The sequence below is a fragment of the Python bivittatus genome, unplaced genomic scaffold, assembly GCF_059951505.1.
Source record: "Python bivittatus isolate LINGU-HERP-01145 unplaced genomic scaffold, Pbiv_v1 ctg000350_np1212, whole genome shotgun sequence".
NCBI classification, from domain to species: Eukaryota; Metazoa; Chordata; class Lepidosauria; order Squamata; family Pythonidae; genus Python; species Python bivittatus.
Window position 1 is genome coordinate 27946571 of NW_028277074.1, and position 18792 is coordinate 27965362.

An 18792-nucleotide genomic window follows, 5' to 3' on the forward strand; every position below is an offset into this window, starting at 1 on the left:
AGCAAGGTATCAGACTCTTCTAGTCATCTTAGAATTTGTACCAATCATTATCAGATTGCAGTTATGTGGACACAATTAAAATGGCATCCAGAGACTCTGGAATGTTTAGTTTATTAAAATATATTGTCATAGACCAAACACACAAAAAGTAAAACAAAAGCAAAAACATTCTCTCTGTCTCTCTCTCTGTTTCTCTCTCTGTTTCTCTCTCTGTCTCTCTCTGTCTCTCTCTCTCTCTCTCACACACACACACACACACATATATATATATATATATCACACAACATTCATTCATGTCTGATGTAAGCACACCTGGTAGAATGATCAAGTCAAGAAACTTCTAATTGTCATTGATGTATTACAACATTTGGCTACAATTCTAGAGACATCTCAATCCTGGTCATTTAGTAGATAGCACATGATTGCCATGTGAGAGCAACATAAACAGTTTGTAATAAGAGGGGACATTAACCCTACACGCCATGAATAGTAGATAATGCAGTTCAAAAGTATGTGCTCTACTGTTTCAATTTTGGAGACCCTTGAAAGGATTGTTTTCTGTACTGTTGCACTTTTCTTTGTGTAATTGGATGCTCACTAGTTTTAGTGCTTGCTTCTAATCTAGGCAAGTTCTCTGGGACAATTATTCAGTCTACTCAAGTTAATAATTCCCACTTGAGACTTATTTCTAATAATGTAAATGCAGAATATAAACAAGGTACAGGCATACCTCAGAGATATTGTGGGTTCCAGACCACTGCAATAAAGCAAGTATCGCAATTTCTTTTGGTTTCCCAGTGAATATAAAAGTTATGCTTACACTGTACTGTACTCTATTAACTGTGCAATAGCATTATCAAAAAAAAAAATGTACATACCTTTATTTTAAAAATTCTTAAAATAAGACAACAATGAAGTTTGTGTCAACAAATGACCATTTCACAAAAGATTTCTCTGTAGCATGTAATGCTGCTTGATAAATGCAATATCTGCAAAGCACAACAAAGCAAAATGCAATAAAATGAGGGTATCTGTGGAAGTATCTGTGGGAGGCCCCGAGGAAGCTTCAGGCTAAATATTTCTAAGTTAAAACCTATCTTAAAATCAATGGGGAAAAAAGTTATTCAGGCGAGAATCATTTGGATTAGGTCTCCTACAATAACAGAAAAATATTATGTGTATTTAAAATACTCCTTTGTATTCTAAGAAATGTCATCTTTTACACATGTATTAATATTCTATAACTGAGAAGTCAATTGAAGATAATTGTATTGGTAGTCCTTGTTTGTATTCCTTAGTAAATTAAAGTTCTGTTGATCACATGGGCACATCTATTTCATTTTCTGACAATAGAAAATGGGTTATTATTGCTCCAGGCTGGTCCTTAGAAACCCTTACTTAAAAAAAAAAAAAAAGTCATTCTACCAATCAGTGCTTTCATCATTACCAAAAAAAAAAAAAAAATCAAAATGTTTCTAGTTTTAAAACAAATAAACTTTTCAAAGACATCTAAACATTCAAAATACTCGTTTTATTATGCCAGAGCAAAAAGGAAATTAGGTTTCCTTAATCATTCACAAAAGCTGTACAGCACCAGTATATTTATGATCCTGGGTGCCACTAATACTTGTTTTATATTTAGAAAACTATGGCATCTTTTGGATAACACTGAATGAAATACTTGCCTAGCTATATAGCTAACATAAGTCCTTAATCTCACAACACATGGACAGACTTAACCATAGTTTCAACTGGGAAACTGTCAGCATTTTAGAGCAAGGTAAATCCAAAAACATGATCGAATTCCTGGAAGCTTGGTATTCAGACAAGTCAGCCATCAATAGGCACACAGAGATAACAATATTTACACACTATTCAAAAGAGACAATAAAAAGGAAACAAAACAGCTCCCCACTAGCAATCAATACCCAGATAAGCAGGGATTAACAACAGCATTAACACCAGACAAATAGTCAAGCAGTAAACAATACCCTAATCAAGAAACTACCAACTCAGACAAGCAATCAAGCAGTAAACAACAGCCTAGTCTAGGAACTACCAAGAAAAACAACTCCCCTACCAACACTGACAGGGCAAGCTACTGTATATAAACAGAGAGCAAACCCCACTCCCTTTTAGCACCGAAGATGTTACCTAGCCAGGTAATGAAATGTCTGCAAGAAAACAACCAAGCTCAGAGAACCCTGAGCTACATATATTCTCTTCTATTGGTCCTAGCTATTCAGTCAAGACAAAGACTGGTATTTCCAAGACTAACCAGTTCTATTATCACATATGGCTTTGTGGATAATGTCCAATACATTGGATGTATGATATCTGCAAGAAATTGTATAAGTGTATATCGTTATGAGGGGAAAAGGAAAAAAAAAAAGTTTTGTGATTGCTTTAAGATAGAAAGATTGCTTGAATAGAAGTCTTAAGTAAAAGAGTAATACAGGGGTACCTCGGTTCACGAACTTAATTCGTTCCGCGACTCTGGTCGCGACCCAAATTGGTCGCGACCCGAATCAAATTTTCCCATAGGGTTCAATGTAAATATGGTTAATCCATTCTGACCCCTCTGAATTTGGTCACCAACCGATTTTAGTTGCGACCCGAATCAAATTTTCCCATAAGGCTCAATGTAATTACGGTTAATCTGTTCTGAACCATTTGTTGTTTTTTTAAACCACAAAAATATGACACAAAGTACAGTACGAAGAGAGAGAACGCTAATCTTGCTCGACGCGACTTCTGGCATGGAGGAAAGGAAGGCAGGTGGGGAGGCGGTTATTGCTTGGAGGGAGAGTCCCCCTCCCTACAGGAAGCCACGACCACGTGTCACGGGAGGAAAATGGCCGTGGATCCTGTTCGTCACCCAATCCGGCATTCACGAACGGAAGCAAAATTTTGCGAACGGAGCTGTTCGTGACCCGAATTGGTCGTGAACAGAAGCGTTCGTGACCCGAGGTACCACTGTACATGTTCTTGCAGTCCTATGCAACAAAACCCACAAAAGCAACAGACAGCTGTTTTGAAAGGCTACTGATTCCCTTATAAGCATTAGAGATAACAGTAGAAAGGGATAGAATAATGGAAGGAGGGCAGGTAGCCAAAAAGAAAAAAGAAAAAAAGGGTGAAAAGATAGGACCTTTATAAAGACTCAGACAATTGTTTTGCTGCAAAATTGGCTGTCTTTTAGAATCTTTTTAGTTTATGTTTTCTTTTGCTTAAACTTTCTATGTATGTATACATGCCACATAGGGGTGTATGTTTGTGTCTGTGTCTGTCTGTGTCTGTGTGCTAGATAGTTTATTTTGTAAAAGAATACATATCAGAACATGAATGAAAGTTGTATGTACAGTGTATGTGTGTGTATGTATGCATGAATATACCTTTCATACATGTTGTTAGATTTTTTTTTTTTTACAAAATAAACATAATTGGCACAGATTTAAATAAATTGTTCAAATGTTAGACTGTTTTCTGAAATAGTTTACAAATAATTAAATATGCTATTAATAAACTCTGGCTTGAAAATAAATATAAATTACTATATTTATTTATAACATTTCAAAATTCATGCTGTGCAGTTAGACTTTGCAATGTTGCATGGTGTAGTGTACGTATGGGAACCATTCTTGTTTAAATGTACAGTAGTTAAACTTCTAATGTGTATATATACTGTTAGTTTTGCCATTGCTGCATATTCTCCAAGTTTAAGTTCCCAATCAGGTATTGTTGGAATTGTATCTTTCTTCCAGTGTTGAGCAAAATTTATTCTGACTGCACATGAAATTATGATCTGTCATGTTGATTTTTTCTGAGATTATGCCTGGTAAGAAAAGTTGTGGTTTAGTTTCAAATTTGAATACCAAAAATTTCTGCATTGTACTGTGTATATCTTTCTAGTACTTTAGGGTTTTTTACATGTCCACCATATGTGATAAAACATTCCTTCTGTTTCATGGCATTTTCAACATTTATTTTTAATTTTTACCACTATTTTAAATGTTCTGAACTTTAGTATTTTTTTTTCTTTTTTCATTTTCTTTTACACATGATGTGGTTAAAATTGGAAATAGTACAAACAGTAACATTTAGTATTTCTCCTAAATATCTGGGTTTCTATGTAGTAATCCTAGAAATTGCCAGTTTATGTAAATATTTCACAATAACTATTTTATATTGTATTTTTTACTGATTTTAGCTTCTCTGTAAACTGCGCGGAGTTTTTTTTTAATGAGATGGATGTTGATAAATTTGATACATAAATAAACTAAAATAATAAAAAAAACTATGAACATATCCATATTATTTGATTTATTATTTATATACCACATTTCTGTTATAATTATTCAGTATGGCTTAACATTTTATGTTTTATTTATTGAATAATGTCACATGTCATGACATACTGGAGATGTGTAATGAAATTTATATATTTTCCTTGTTTTCAGGCTCTAGTGAATGACATCCAGACAATCCAGCCTAATTTAAATAGTATTAATGAGGTTGGGAAAAAAATGAAGAATGAAGCAGAGCCAGAGTTTTCTTTCAAACTACAAAATGATCTTAAAGAACTGAATGCTCAATGGGATAATATTTGCCAACAGGTATTCTGTCTATTAGGATATATAGCATTCATTTATTTAAATTCCAGAGTCCTCATTAGTATAATTTTCTCCACTCGGTCCACAAATACTGAATGTGAGAAGTAGAGCCAGCCTATATCATTCAAAATAATAAACCTTCAATTTAATAGCACTACTGTATATAAATGCATACTAAGCAGGTAAATATAAGTAGATAATTAACTAATTCCTTCCACACATTTGGAAGGCCAAAGGTTGGAGAATACTTACAGTATATACACAAAACGTTTGGAATAATAACATATAGCAAGGTATTTTACCTAATCAAAATGTATATCTTTATTGGATTTCACTTAGCTCAAAATATTTTAATGTTATGAATGAAAAAAATAACATAGCATACATGCCATTACTTCAGTTTTAAATAGCTTGGAACCCCAAATTATAACATAAGTCTGTTAAAAGCATCTCTCTGAGAAAAGCTTTATTTTTTTCAAAGGAATAAATGAAAACATGATTAAACTGGAAAAGGCAATGCTACAGCATATAAAAATGCACAATTCATACTTTCATCACAATGTGACTTTATCCACTTGTCACCTTTGTGGCATCATTTCCAAACATGTATCCCAAACAAAATAGGAAATGAATAGGAATAGGAAAATTTTGTATCCCAAAACAAAATAGGAAATGAATGCAGAACATGCATTTTTGAATTTTCCATTCCTTTTACTAGAAGTGGCCAGAGGAAAAGTTTGCATTTTCTTTTGTGTAACAAAGTAACTTGGTACTCTTGTATGCAGTTTTCTTCCAGAACCTTGTCAGGGTTTATGCATAAGTGTGGTAATATTTGAAACATACATTTGTTCTGAAAGTATGACAGAACATTTCAGGATTTTTAGGTTTACTTTAACTGTGAAACTTTTACTCTGGTTGTTCAATGGGTTCCAAAGTAGAGTTTATTTTTTCTGAGGGGGAAAAAAAACTTTTTTTTTTTAATTAATGTAAGGCCTATGCTAAGAAAGCAGCACTGAAGAACAGTTTGGATAAAACTGTAAGTCTACGAAAGGATTTGTCAGAAATGCATGAGTGGATTACCCAAGCAGAAGATGAATATCTGCAGAGGGATTTTGAATACAAAACACCAGATGAACTGCAGAAAGCTGTTGAAGAATTAAAGGTATCATGTCAAACTGAATTGTTTCATTTGTCTCCAATTCCATTTTTAAGTTATTATTGTACATTATCTGCTAGCTTATTTGAAAAAGTTGACCAAGTAGTTTAATTTTCTGTCAATTTAGCATTGCTTCAGAAGATACTATTGCCAATTTTTTTCAGTATTTAATTGTATTTGCATGTGCTTTTCTTATTTGATGCAAACCTTCTCTGCTCTTACATTCTTTCTTCTTGTTATCATATGATAAGAAAAAATTCCCAGACTGTTATTTTTCTTCAGTTCTTCCCAAAGTGTATCCAGAAATTACATTTTCTCATAAAAAGATGGAATAAGTTTGTATCAATCAACAACTCATTCTCTAAGTTTCTTAGAGAGGAAGATAAATGACATTTAGAATCATTTCTCTCATAAAACCTCATGGAATCTAAGAGGTTCTTGAATGCTCTCCTGAAATTTCTGGCTATTAAAAGTAGTGCTTGGCTACATTGCATTTGATGTAGGGGTAACTATGAAGAACAATTCATCATTCTAAAGTACATAACTGTGTCTACTGCCTAGAAATGAAAACATAAAGCTTATTTGGCTGAATCTGTCACATTTTCGAGTAGCCCCTCAGCAGGACTTTTCAAAGTGATGGGAGGCTGAGGTTGGGACTTCAGAAGCCATGTGTTTGTAAGATAAAATTGTCCATATTTAGGCAACACTAGGTACAGATCCTACTGAGGTACCCAATAATATATTTTACATAAGCTGATAAGAAACTACAGTCTGAAGATATTGATAAGACTCTTATAGAAAGATGCTCTCTTGACAGTTGTCCATTATGGTTCATTAGAGGGAAATATTTCCCACAGTTGTCCATTATTAAATAAAGAAGTCTATCCACTGCCTTTAAATAAGCTATTATGTGGCTGCTGCTGCTTCTTAAAAAATACTGAACCTGAATTTCTTAATAATTACCATCTGTGTTTTTTTTTAATTATTTTTGGTAAGGTGCTTGAAAAAGTAGTGAACATTAATACTTCTTAAAATGAAAAGTTATATAGAAAGACTAGAAATAAAGTACTCCTTATTTTTTTTAAAAAAACCAAAACAGTAAATAGTCTTCATTATAGTGCTTGAGAAGCATTTCCATAAGATGCATTTGCACATGGCTGTGATACGTTTAATATTAAAGATTAGTAGAGCAGATTTAGGCAATCTCATTCATCTGGTTTATCTAGTTGCCATGAAGATAAAGAAGAACTTGTCCAATTTAGATATGATATCTATTCCATATAGTTTAAGTAATTCTATAAGATAGATCAATGTTTTTCCTGATTTATAGGCCCACAAACGAGCTGTCTGGGGATAAAAGATAATGGGTTAAAAATAGTTTTATGTGATTTCATATTTGAATCATTTTGAAAAGCCTCTCATTGGGAATTATATTGGACTAGATTAAACTGTATTATTGTTAACCAAACTCACCATTTTCAACCAATCATTGCTAATACAATTCTCTGTCATGTAACCATGCTCATACCTCCCATATAGCAACAATCAACACACCAGCTGGAACTTCCTCTGTATAAGGCAGGAAGGTTTGGAGACCCATAAAAGTAGGAAAAAGAAGTTTATGCAAAAAAACAAAAAACAAAAACCCTTCATGTTTTATTGATTTTTATGTTTTTGCAACTGATTAAATGGAATTTTGCTAGTTTATTGTATATGTTCTTAACAGAATTGATGTCATGCAAATTCAGGCGAGATCTATTTTTAAATAATGTAGGCTGCATAAAAAAAAAAAATCCTGGTTGTTGCCCTTTTACTCGCAGGCATGATAATATTCCTTCTACATTTCTGTGTTTGCAGAGAGCAAAAGAAGAGGCCGTACAAAAAGAGGTGAAAGTGAAGCTGCTCACTGACTCTGTGAGCAACTTTATAGCAAGAGCTCCACCTGCAGCTCATGAGGCCTTGAAAAAAGAACTTGATGTTTTAACTACAAACTACCAGCGATTATGCAGCAGGCTAAATGGGAAATGCAAAACCCTGGAGGTCAGTTCTTTCTAAAACTAAAATAAGAATGCTTCTAGACTTTTCCTTCCTCTGACTTTGAAGAAAGGAATATGGAGCTAATAAAACCTTCAAAGTTTCTTCTGAGCCTCTTTTTGGAAAGATATTAGACTGCAAAGGGGTGTATGTGTGTATATGTAGGAAGAAGGTGATTGGTTAAGTCCAATTTATGGGTCCTCCCTGCCTTGGGCCATTAATTGCTGTTTATTAGATCACATAGAAGGTTATATTAATTATCCAAACAACTGCTAGCCTGCTGGCTGGAAGAAATATCACAGAAAGGTAACAGAGATGGCAGAATGAAAGGACAGTAGAAGAAATTCGGGGCTGAGTGAAGTGTGTTCCCTGGGTAAGATTAAACTGCAAAGGAGTTTATTTAAAAGTGATTAATCATACTGAGAGTAGAATTATATAAATTGTTTTAAGAACTTGTGCTTTTAGTATGAATACATGTATAAATTGAAGCTCAGCATAAATTCAGAAATCATAATTAATCAAATTAAATTGATGATTATGAATCAAAAATTAATTTTACCTATCTATCATACACATGAGAAGATGAAATCTTCTGCCCAGAGGCAAGAAAAGGGCAACCTTTTTATCCTACCGTATTTAAAACCTTTCTGCTAGTTGGTGGATATTTGTTTTTCAGAATGCTCTAGGTGCCACAAATTAGAGAGAAAATGCATTACAAAGCAAAAGTACAATATCTTTTTACATTTAAGAGTAAATATTTGTTGCGAGACCAGATAAGCATATTATGCCTGTTAGCATAAAGTTAGTTTAACCTCTCATACATTTAACATTGATATTGCTTTGCAAGGAGAGTATTGATATTCCTTTTCAAGAAGCTAGCAGTGGGAAAAGGTCAGGCAAAGGAGACAATGCTGACAGAAATTACTTGTTTTTTTTTTAATCTGCATCCCACTCTCCACACCCCCAGAGCAGAGAGATGAAGGAATTTCAAGAGAGTACTGTAAGCTGTTGGCTTAGCCTGCCTGAGGCTCCCAGCCCCAGCCTACTGGTGCAGTCGCATTGTTTTCAATGTGTACAAGACAATAAGCAAGCATTCAAGGATTCCAAAGGGTGGGAATGTGGTTAGGAGTCAAACAGAAGCCAAAGGTGTGAAACTGAATATTTTGTCTCTTTCCAGCCAGGAAGCACGCTTGCAGTCACATGATTTCCCACTGTTTCACTTAGGGGCAGAGTTGCCAGTCCCAATTAGGGTCATTAAGTGAGCACTACCTGTAGGCAAAGCTGCCAACAACTTATACAGAAAACAGTGGAGAGATATTAGAAATTACCTTAATATCTCTTTTAAAAATTCTTGCAAAAATATAATTATGAGAATTTAGTAATTGGCAGTCAATGTTGTTTCCTTTTTGTTATAGAAGAGATTTTGCAACATTATTTGTCCAGGTAAACTAGTATAAATTTTATATTAATGACTTTTCATTGTTTGCAAAACTAAAATGCTTTTTAGGGTTTTATATAAACTGTTTTTAATTATTTTTTGTTAACTCATATATCAGGAGGTTTGGGCATGTTGGCATGAACTGCTGTTGTATTTGGATATTGAAAAAAAATGGTTGAATGAGCTAGAACAAAAACTCAAGGCAACAGAAAATATTCAAGAAGGCACGGAAGAGATATCTGTAGCACTAAATGTAAGTACTGTACAGATCTTGTTCATACATTATTTTTTATTTAATTTTTCTTACATTGATTTATATAGCTGCCTATCTTGCAGCTGTGACTCTGGATGAGGAACAAAAGATCAAAACTAACACACAACAACAACATAATAATAATAAACAATAATAACATAATAATAGCATAATATCATTGGCACAATCTAATTCAATTCACACAACCACAGTCATATTAAGAAAAGAAAAAAAACAAAACACTGAAGGGCTCGTCCAACCTCCATGCCTCATGGTAATCAACCTTTACATAATAGGTATCAACCTTTAAGATAAATATTTTCATTGGTTTAGCAAAGCACAAAGTGTTAGTTGACTAGTCATGCCCACATTAAAGGATGTGGAAAATCACCTTTATTTCTGAATTTTTGGGGCATTATCATCATTACCAACAATAGAAATTATAAACAAAAGTAAAATTTGAGAATCCGGGTTCACATGAACCAAAAGTACAATGGCAGTAATTAGAAAGATAAGTATTTGAAATGCTCAACAAAGTTGTTGTTTATAAGGTGACTGTGTGGCATTCTCCATTTAACAATCTATCTCTTGCATTAAGGCCCATGTAAGAACAGGCAATGTCATATGAATAAAAGAAACATAATAACCACTTTTTTATTTTTTATTTTGGGGGGAAGATAGCAATGGAATGATTTCAAAAGTATTACCTTCTACTATTCTGCTATTTGAATGTGATTGAATTAGCCCTTGAAATCAAATCTAACTGAATTGCTAAAATGATTGACTATATTATATTGATCACTTTTTGATTGATTTGACAGTAAAATATGAATGTATACACAGTGATTTTAATTTGACTAATAGAAACATTCCTTAAGTCCTGGGAAAATTCAGAAGAGACTCAGGCAGGGTCTTTTCTTATTCACTGGGGCATAAGATGGAGTGAAGGTAAAGCACAATCAGACTTGCAAGATTCTGTTACAGTAGCCTGTCTCAATAAAGCATGGGCCTACTCTCCCTGTAGAGTTGGCTTCCTGATTTGATCTACCTCATAGACCCGACAAATAGAATAGAAATATTTGTTTTCCTTGTATCTAAATGAAATCTCTCAGTAATACTTTTTATGGATATTTTAGTCTCTGGAAACACTAATGCAACATCCAGAAGATAATCGCAATCAGATTCGTGAATTGGCACAAACATTAACAGATGGTAGAGTTTTGGATGAATTGATCAGTGAGAAACTCGAAAAATTCAATATTCGGTGGGAAGAGCTACAACAGGAGGTATATTTCTCTCTTCTACTTTTTTGTTTTAAATACTATTTTTAGCATAAGTGCTGGGTGCCTCTCCATAAAGGTAAAGATACTTGACTCATATTATATACTATTCTGTAAATATTTTAAAGTTAATAATGCAAGTAGAGTGAATACAAATAAAAGAACTAGAGTTTGAGATAGTTGGATGATATTGAGAAATAATATTCAGTGTGTTTTATGTATATTAAAAATCATCACCTTTGTGCTGGCCTTTCAAGGAAATTTGCATGATTATTCTTAAATTCCAAATCTAAGGATGTTGTTGGCATCTCACACCAGACAAAAGTTTAAAGTGATATAACTGGATATGCTGTATTGATAATAGGGATAGTCTGGCTACTGCATTCCTTAATTTTTGTAATTTTATGTTGAATGCTACTTAGTTAAGAATTTTTATAGATAGGCTTAGTAATGAACCATGCAATGAAAAACAAATAATAAGCAATTAATTGTTCCGGTGATTAATCCATGCTTTAAGAAACTATTTATATCTTATGTTCCAGTTGCTTTATAAACAGCATGTTTATCCCTGTCACTCATTCCAGTGGATTATCTTAAAATGGATTGTGGTGTCTTTAATTCTGTTCTGCCCAAAGGAAATCTCCTGGGATAAATAATAAGATCAGGCATATCTGTGTCCTCAAAATAAAAACTCTCTAAGCAGAATACTGAACTTGAATTTGTAATATTCTATTCATCATAGAATTCTTCAATATTCCTTTTTTTTTTTTTTACACATTAGATATTTCTCAGTTAATTCTTTAAAAAGTAAAATGGCTGGCAAGAAGAGAAGAAATTTATCTTACAAAAAGGTAGTTGTGTATTAATTGGAAATTCTAGTTTGTACTGCAAGTTGTGCTGTAAACAATACTTTGAAAATATTGATGTGTAACTCTTTTATTATTTTCTAGGCTGTGAGAAGACAAAAGTTTCTTGAACAAAGTATCCACTCTGCTCAGGAGATTGACAAAACCCTTCAATTAATTCAAGAATCTCTGGCCATCATTGATCGACAATTAACAGGATATATTACAGACCGAATTGATGCAGCACAAGTACCTCAAGAAGCACAGGTAAGCCATATAACATGCATTAAATAGCTTTATCTTTCAAGAAGTCAGTAAGAATTGCTTTTATTAGATTGTGCTAAACTTGTTTGCCTATTGATAATGATTTCTAGGGTAGATTTCTTACAAAATTGCTAGCTGGAACATGTAAGAGGTACTGCGTACAATCCAAAAGTTGACATATATTTTGGAGTAAAATAATCTTTTATGTTTATTTTATTTGTCCTGATGCTGATATAACATTATTTTATCTCATCAAACTAGTAGTTTTAAATGTTTATACTATAAAATTAAAGTAGCAAAATGAATACTATAATTTTTGGAGTACTATTTTATCATGCCATAAGTTATTCATCATCCAAGCCAGAATGACCAATAACTGCAAATGCTGGATGGGAATTCAGGGAGTTGTAGTACCTTCACAATGGGGATAGAGAATGAAGAAGTCTGCTTAAATAATGTGATTTTAACCTGACATGACAGACATTAAGATAGCATTTGTTATTTCAAGTATGGAACTTGTGTTGTCAGGCATTCATAGGTATTCAGGAATTTCTGTAAGTCTTATAGGGCTTTGTAGGCCATAAACCAGAAATTTGTATTTTGCCTGGAGCAATGAGGTTGGTTTTATAATAGGGTCATATAATCTTCATAACAGCCCTTATAATAGTTTGGATATGGCATTCCTGAGTAGTTGAAATTTCTAAACACTCAAACCTACAAATGAGTCCCATATAATGTAGAATATTCAATACCATTTCCTTTGTATTGAGCATCAATTTGTTTTGATTCTACAATCCATTATCAAATATTCTTATAGGATTTGAATACCTCATTTGTTTGGAAGACTTAACTGAGGCTAGTAGAAAAATGTTGTATGTGTTCCAGTCACCTCAATAGTTAAAATAATAAACTTGTACTTCCAAGTAATGCAAGAGTTGAATTAAATAAGCTGATGGAAGAAAAGTGACCAAATATATCCATAAAAAAGAAAACAAAAACAAAAATAGTTCACATAGATGCTCTGCTCCTCCTGACAAAATGCTCACCTTTATTTCCATGAATATAGGAAGAATTACAATTCAGTGGTAGACCTTGAGCTTTGCATACAGCAGGTCCTCCTCTAGTTAGGGCTAAGAAGCCCTCTGATCTGAAACCTGAAGACTGGCTGCTAAAGTAACAATATTGAACTAGTTGTATCAATAATCTATATTAATATCTATATTAATATAAGCCAGTTCCCCATGATCCCATGCTAGTACAGGAACTTTTTCCCCTGACAAATCAGGTAAAAATGCCAAATGTTTGACAAAGGCCATATTAAAAGAAATTAAGGATGCTGTTCTGTGTTTCAGTGTGACAGTCAAAATAAATATATATGATACACACACAAGTACTATTTTATGAGACAATACATTTTTTATCTTTGCAAATAGGGAATGTGGAAAGGCTTGATTAAATATGGTTTGGATAAATTTTTATAACAAATTCTGTTTTCTTATTTTGTAGTATAGGTTTATAATATTTCTCTTGATGACAAATAAAGCTGCCAATTATGTCTTAGTGACACCTTTCCTCCAATATTTATTTAGCACTCCTGACAGTAAAAGTTATTCCCATTCATACTTTTTTGCACTTAAATTGTTTGAATTGGTCTAAATTACATTATATAAATATGCAAGATATGAATTGTTTTCCATGGGTCAACACTGTACATGTTTTGAAAAAAAAATGATTTCTATATTTTTGTCATACTTTCTATTTAACCCAACAGTAATTTCTTCTATTCATGCTTATGGTATTTAATTATTTAGTTATAGCATTTATATGACTACCCAACACAAACAGTGAAACTCTGCACAGGGTATAGTAAGTTAACACTGGAATAAAGTTATATTTTGAACACACATAATAGTCATACAATTTTGTGCCCATTTAAAGCTCAAGTTTATCATTATCATACAGTTCCATCCTTATTGTACAAATGTCAACTTGCCCAGTGCCAAATTTTCTTTCTTGGGCATCTGTGAAAATGCATATCAGATTTGGTCTAGAGGATCAGACAACTTCTAAAACAAAGTTTTAAGGTATACAAGTGAATATAGATGGAGTGGAAATCCATTCTGCCTACAATATACCTTCTGTTAGTGAACTAATACCATTGGAATTCAACTTTAATAAACTTAAATTATTTGTTCCAGCATCTGAGTATAAAATCAGATATATTAATCTTGTAAAATAATATAATTTGATTCAAACTTGTCTTCTCTCCCCCCAACAGAAAATTCAATCAGAATTGACCAGCCATGAGATTAGCTTGGACGAAATGAAGAAACGTAACCGGGGTAAAGATTCTGCCAAAAAGATATTCTCCCAAATTGATACTGCACAGGTTTGTGAACACAATTTGTTTTTTCAGATTAGTTTAAAACTTACCTTCAAATATTCAAAACAAAGTTTAATTATGTGCTAATCATGGCAGTAGCTGAAATAGGCACTAAGCTTTGGATCTGATTCAAAAAAGTGCTTTGCAGCACATAGAACTATAGATTTTTGTCTACTCTAAGGTAGTTTATACTTTATACTTCATTATGGATAATGACCACTCCATAAAACACATGACATTTATAAAACTAATATTAACTGATTAACTGAGCATGTCAATCAAATTTCTGCATATCCTATATATTATATGACAAAATTTGGCAACACTTAAAGAAATAGAATTACTTGAATTCAAAGGAAATATTTGTAAATAAAACTGACCAAATGGCTGGGGAATTTGGTTAGATGTGGGGTTAACATCTCATGGCGGGTAGCACCATGAAATGAACAATATTATACGCTATAGTTTATATATTCAGAACTTCCAAACTCTTTATGTAAATGTAAGCATATCTGTCTCATAGCAGATTCCAGGAAGATGCTTTATACAATAGGTGTTGGTAGAATGTCATTTTCAAATTACATTTCTAGGTAGATGAGATAATCCTTTTCCTTTTACATTCACATATATTGCACTGGCCACCACAGGCTAATTGAATGTATCTGAGGAATAATAACTCTTAGGGAAATCTATGCATTAATAAATTTCTTAGATTGAATGCATACAATTAACTGCTTTTCCATGCAGATAATTAATTTTAAACATGATGTCATCGCTATTTGATTATTTGTATGTTATCAAAATCTGAGAAAGAAATATCAATATAAATTAACTCGTAGAAGAAAGGGCACTGTACAGTTGTCATCAGTCTAATATTTCTTGGTCATATGGTGTACTGATTTTGGCTATCAGTCACATTTTATTTCTTTAAAATATGTTTAGATCCAATTTTGGTGTACTTTCAAAAGAATAGTAAAGAACAAAGATCCAAGATATAATACTGTGGCCTGCTTTAAGAGTTTAAGGAAAGGTATGAGCCTGTTGAATTAGATTTATTATTGAACTTAAAGCTTTGCACTCATATTTTTCCTGTCTTATTTTTTTTTTCAGAAAAAATTACAAGATGTCTTTATGAAATTTCGTTTGTTCCAAAAGCCAGCCAATTTTGAACAGCGATTACAAGAAAGTAAAAGGATTTTAGATGAAGTAAAATTGCAAGTGCCAAAGTTGGAATGGAGAAGTGTCGAGCAGGAAGCAGTGCAGTCACAGCTGGATAATTGCATGGTGAGTATTTCAAAAGAAGTAATCTCTTACAATGCCATGTATTTTATTACTGTTTGGGCAAACTGTAAATATGAGTGACATTTTGTCTAAACAATTCTCTTTTCCTATGTTCATTAGAAATTGTATAAAACTCTTAGTGAAGTGAAATCTGAAGTGGAAACGGTAATAAAAACTGGGCGTCAGATTGTACAGAAACAGCAAACAGAAAATCCCAAAGAACTAGATGAAAGACTGACAGCTTTGAAATTACAGTATAATGATTTGGGTGCCAAGGTATGCTTTCTACTTTAATTCCTGCTACTTATGTAAAACATAAGTACATTTTGTATTCATGCTTATTTTTATTTAAAGTAAATAGGAATATATCCCTTTCATTATTGAATATTTAAAGTGGTCAATGAAGACACATAATTTAAATAATATATTCCATGCCCTTGAAAGAACCAATTACTGAATTTTTATTCCAGCCCTGATCTCTTATTTATATGTACTTAGAAACTAGTTGTCTGCTTGCTACCATGATGTTTATGTAAAGTATGACAGATAAGAGTAATTTTTTTTAATGTAACGATAGACAAAATGTACATTTCACAGAAGATCTTGCCCTTGATTCTTATATAAGCATCCATCAAAGAATACCAATTTCTCACAATTCGTTTTCTTGGACTATGTGTGTGCTGTTTTATTTCATCTATTTGTAGATGTATATGCAGAACAATTCTCAACCATCATATAGACATACAGTAATTATTATAGTGTAATACAATTGCAATTACTTTGTAGTATAACTTTCATATAGTGAAAACTGGATTATTAGTTACTATGAATTTATAATAGTTATAATGGTTTCGTGCTTTTTATGAAAGAAAAATAAAATTCAGGTTATGTGCTTTGAAAGCTAAGTAATATTAAAACAGATAATGAAATAATTAGTTAAATTAGAAAGCTATTGTTTGAGTTCACAAAGCAGCTTGGCTTGAGAGAAAATTATATAAGGAAATAAGAGCAAGAGATACTTATTAAAATGTAATAAAATTCAACAAGAAGATTTCTTAAAGTTTATAAAAACAATTTGCAGAAAATATTAGGCAAGTTTGAGAGAAAATGTAGAAATCCAGAACAAAAGTGCTTTAGAGTATAATATCAGTACAAGAGTCATGACTGACAAGTCTTGGTTTTATCAAAAAAGAGACGCTACCCAGATAACACTACATTCGTATAGATGTTGGAGAGAGACATGTAAGAATAATAAATAATATCAACTAATAATGGGGCATGAAAACAACTGTAAATTGTGTAGGAAACTAGAAAGTCAAAAGAAGATGAGAAACAATGAAATACATAGAAACAAGAAATTTGTCATATGAGATAAGATAATGGTGAAACTGAAGAAGCTCACTGATGTAGACTGTTTTTTTTTTAAAATCTTCCCAAAAACTATTCAGAAAAATCACTTAATTCATATAATCCAACCCGAACTTAAAAAGCATGGAGCACATAAACATATAGCTATAATAGTATATAGATTTATTTTAAACAACTGAGTGATTACAGAACTGGTAATATTGATAGATGGTAAGTATAATAAATATATAAAAAATAAAGACCTTAAGATGGCAGTATTTTCTATATTTTTTATAATACTGAAATTACAATGACATCAACACAATGGCTTTAGGTCATATTTAACTATGTTTAAAATTAGTCTGAGAGTCAGTTTGGTGTAATAGTTAACGTACCAGGCTAAAAACTGTGAGTTCTAGTCCTGCCTTAGGCATGAAGCCAGTCATCTCTTTCAGCCCTAGGAAGAAGGAAATGGCAAACCAGTTCTGAAATTTTGCCAAGAAAACTGCAGAGACTAGTCAATAGTTACTTGAAGGCACCAAAAAAACAAAACAAAAAAACTTGAACAGTGTATGGAGCAGAAGTATGTAAACTCAAAACATTTACCTGTATTTATTATTTACATGAACTGATCATCTAAATTCTGTAAACTCTTAGAAGATATAATTATTGAAAGTAAGTAGTCTTCCTAACATGAAAACAGCATGCATCTCTCTCTCTCTCTCTCTCTCTCTCTCTCCTATATAATCTGAATGTGGCAGTGAATTAATATTTAATTAAATCTTTAAACTTATATCACAATAATCAGATACATTTGGTTATTAATTAGTTTATCTGCTGAAAAATGATAATTTGTAAACTAATTTTTGCATAATCAATATTTACATATGGAAAAGAGTTAGCAGTAGGTTTTGCTGTCTAAAATATAATAAAAAGCTTTTATATAAACTACATTTGAAATAATAAATAATCTTATATACATATATTATATTATATATTACTTATATATCATTAGACTGTCCAACCATAGGCAGAAATTTGTTTATATATTGACAACAAGCATGTCCAAGAAACAATAGTTTTACTAATGCTAGTAGTAATACTATCTATATATATATAGATATATAATTTAATTTAATAAATGAAAATTTAATTTTTTGTTCAGTAGTTGCTTCAAATTACCTTAGAAAAGGCAACAGTGCTTATATATTATTCTAATCATCTCTAATTATTGGAATTACACATACCATTTCGTGTGTCTGTGTATTACACACGTCTGTGTCCATATAGAGTTCTTTTGAATCTGTCTCTTACATCTGTCAAGTTATGACTCTGAGTTGTTCAAAAATAAATCTAAATGAATTATATACATATTAAAATTGTATGCAAAATGGAAACATCTAAAATAATTTTTAGTGCAAGCAAATACTTATACTAAACTACATATGAAACAATATTATATAATAAAATATTGAACTAAAGCCACTGATTTCCAGGTTCAAGATCACTTTCAGTTATCACTGAGTGATTTTTGGTTGGTCATTATTTCCCAACCCCTCCATTCCAAAACAAAATTGCTTGTGGGGAAAAAACCTGGGAATCAGATTAATATGGACATTATCTTTAACTTCTGGTTATAAATTTAATAAATGACAATTTAATTTTTTTTTTCAGTAGTTGCTTCAAATTACCTTAGAAAAGGCAACAGTGCTTATTAAATGCTATTGCTTCGTGATGTGCAGTTTTTAATTCCCAAATGTGAGGAAAGTTCTGCATATGAAGTTGTGTGACCAGAATCTCTCTTGTGTGATGGGCAAGGGATTCAAGTTCCTGTTATATAATGCAATGTGTTTTCAAGTTAAGCTAAAAGCAAACCACAGGGTACTATGCCACTGAAA

General features: G+C 32.2%; 1 protein-coding gene across 18 annotated transcripts in view; it reads left to right on the forward strand.

Moving 5' to 3' along the window:
* DMD (dystrophin) overlaps positions 1–18792 on the forward strand; it is an 886326-nt gene that overhangs the window by 427114 nt on the left and 440420 nt on the right. For all 18 annotated transcript variants that reach the window (XM_088144802.1, XM_088144803.1, XM_088144790.1 and 15 more), the window contains 9 exons: positions 4461–4616; positions 5605–5775; positions 7627–7809; positions 9360–9494; positions 10631–10780; positions 11725–11886; positions 14162–14272; positions 15377–15550; positions 15668–15823. In XM_088144802.1, coding sequence (XP_088000928.1) covers positions 4461–4616; positions 5605–5775; positions 7627–7809; positions 9360–9494; positions 10631–10780; positions 11725–11886; positions 14162–14272; positions 15377–15550; positions 15668–15823 — 1398 coding nt within the window. The remainder of the gene's footprint in view (positions 1–4460; positions 4617–5604; positions 5776–7626; positions 7810–9359; positions 9495–10630; positions 10781–11724; positions 11887–14161; positions 14273–15376; positions 15551–15667; positions 15824–18792) is intronic.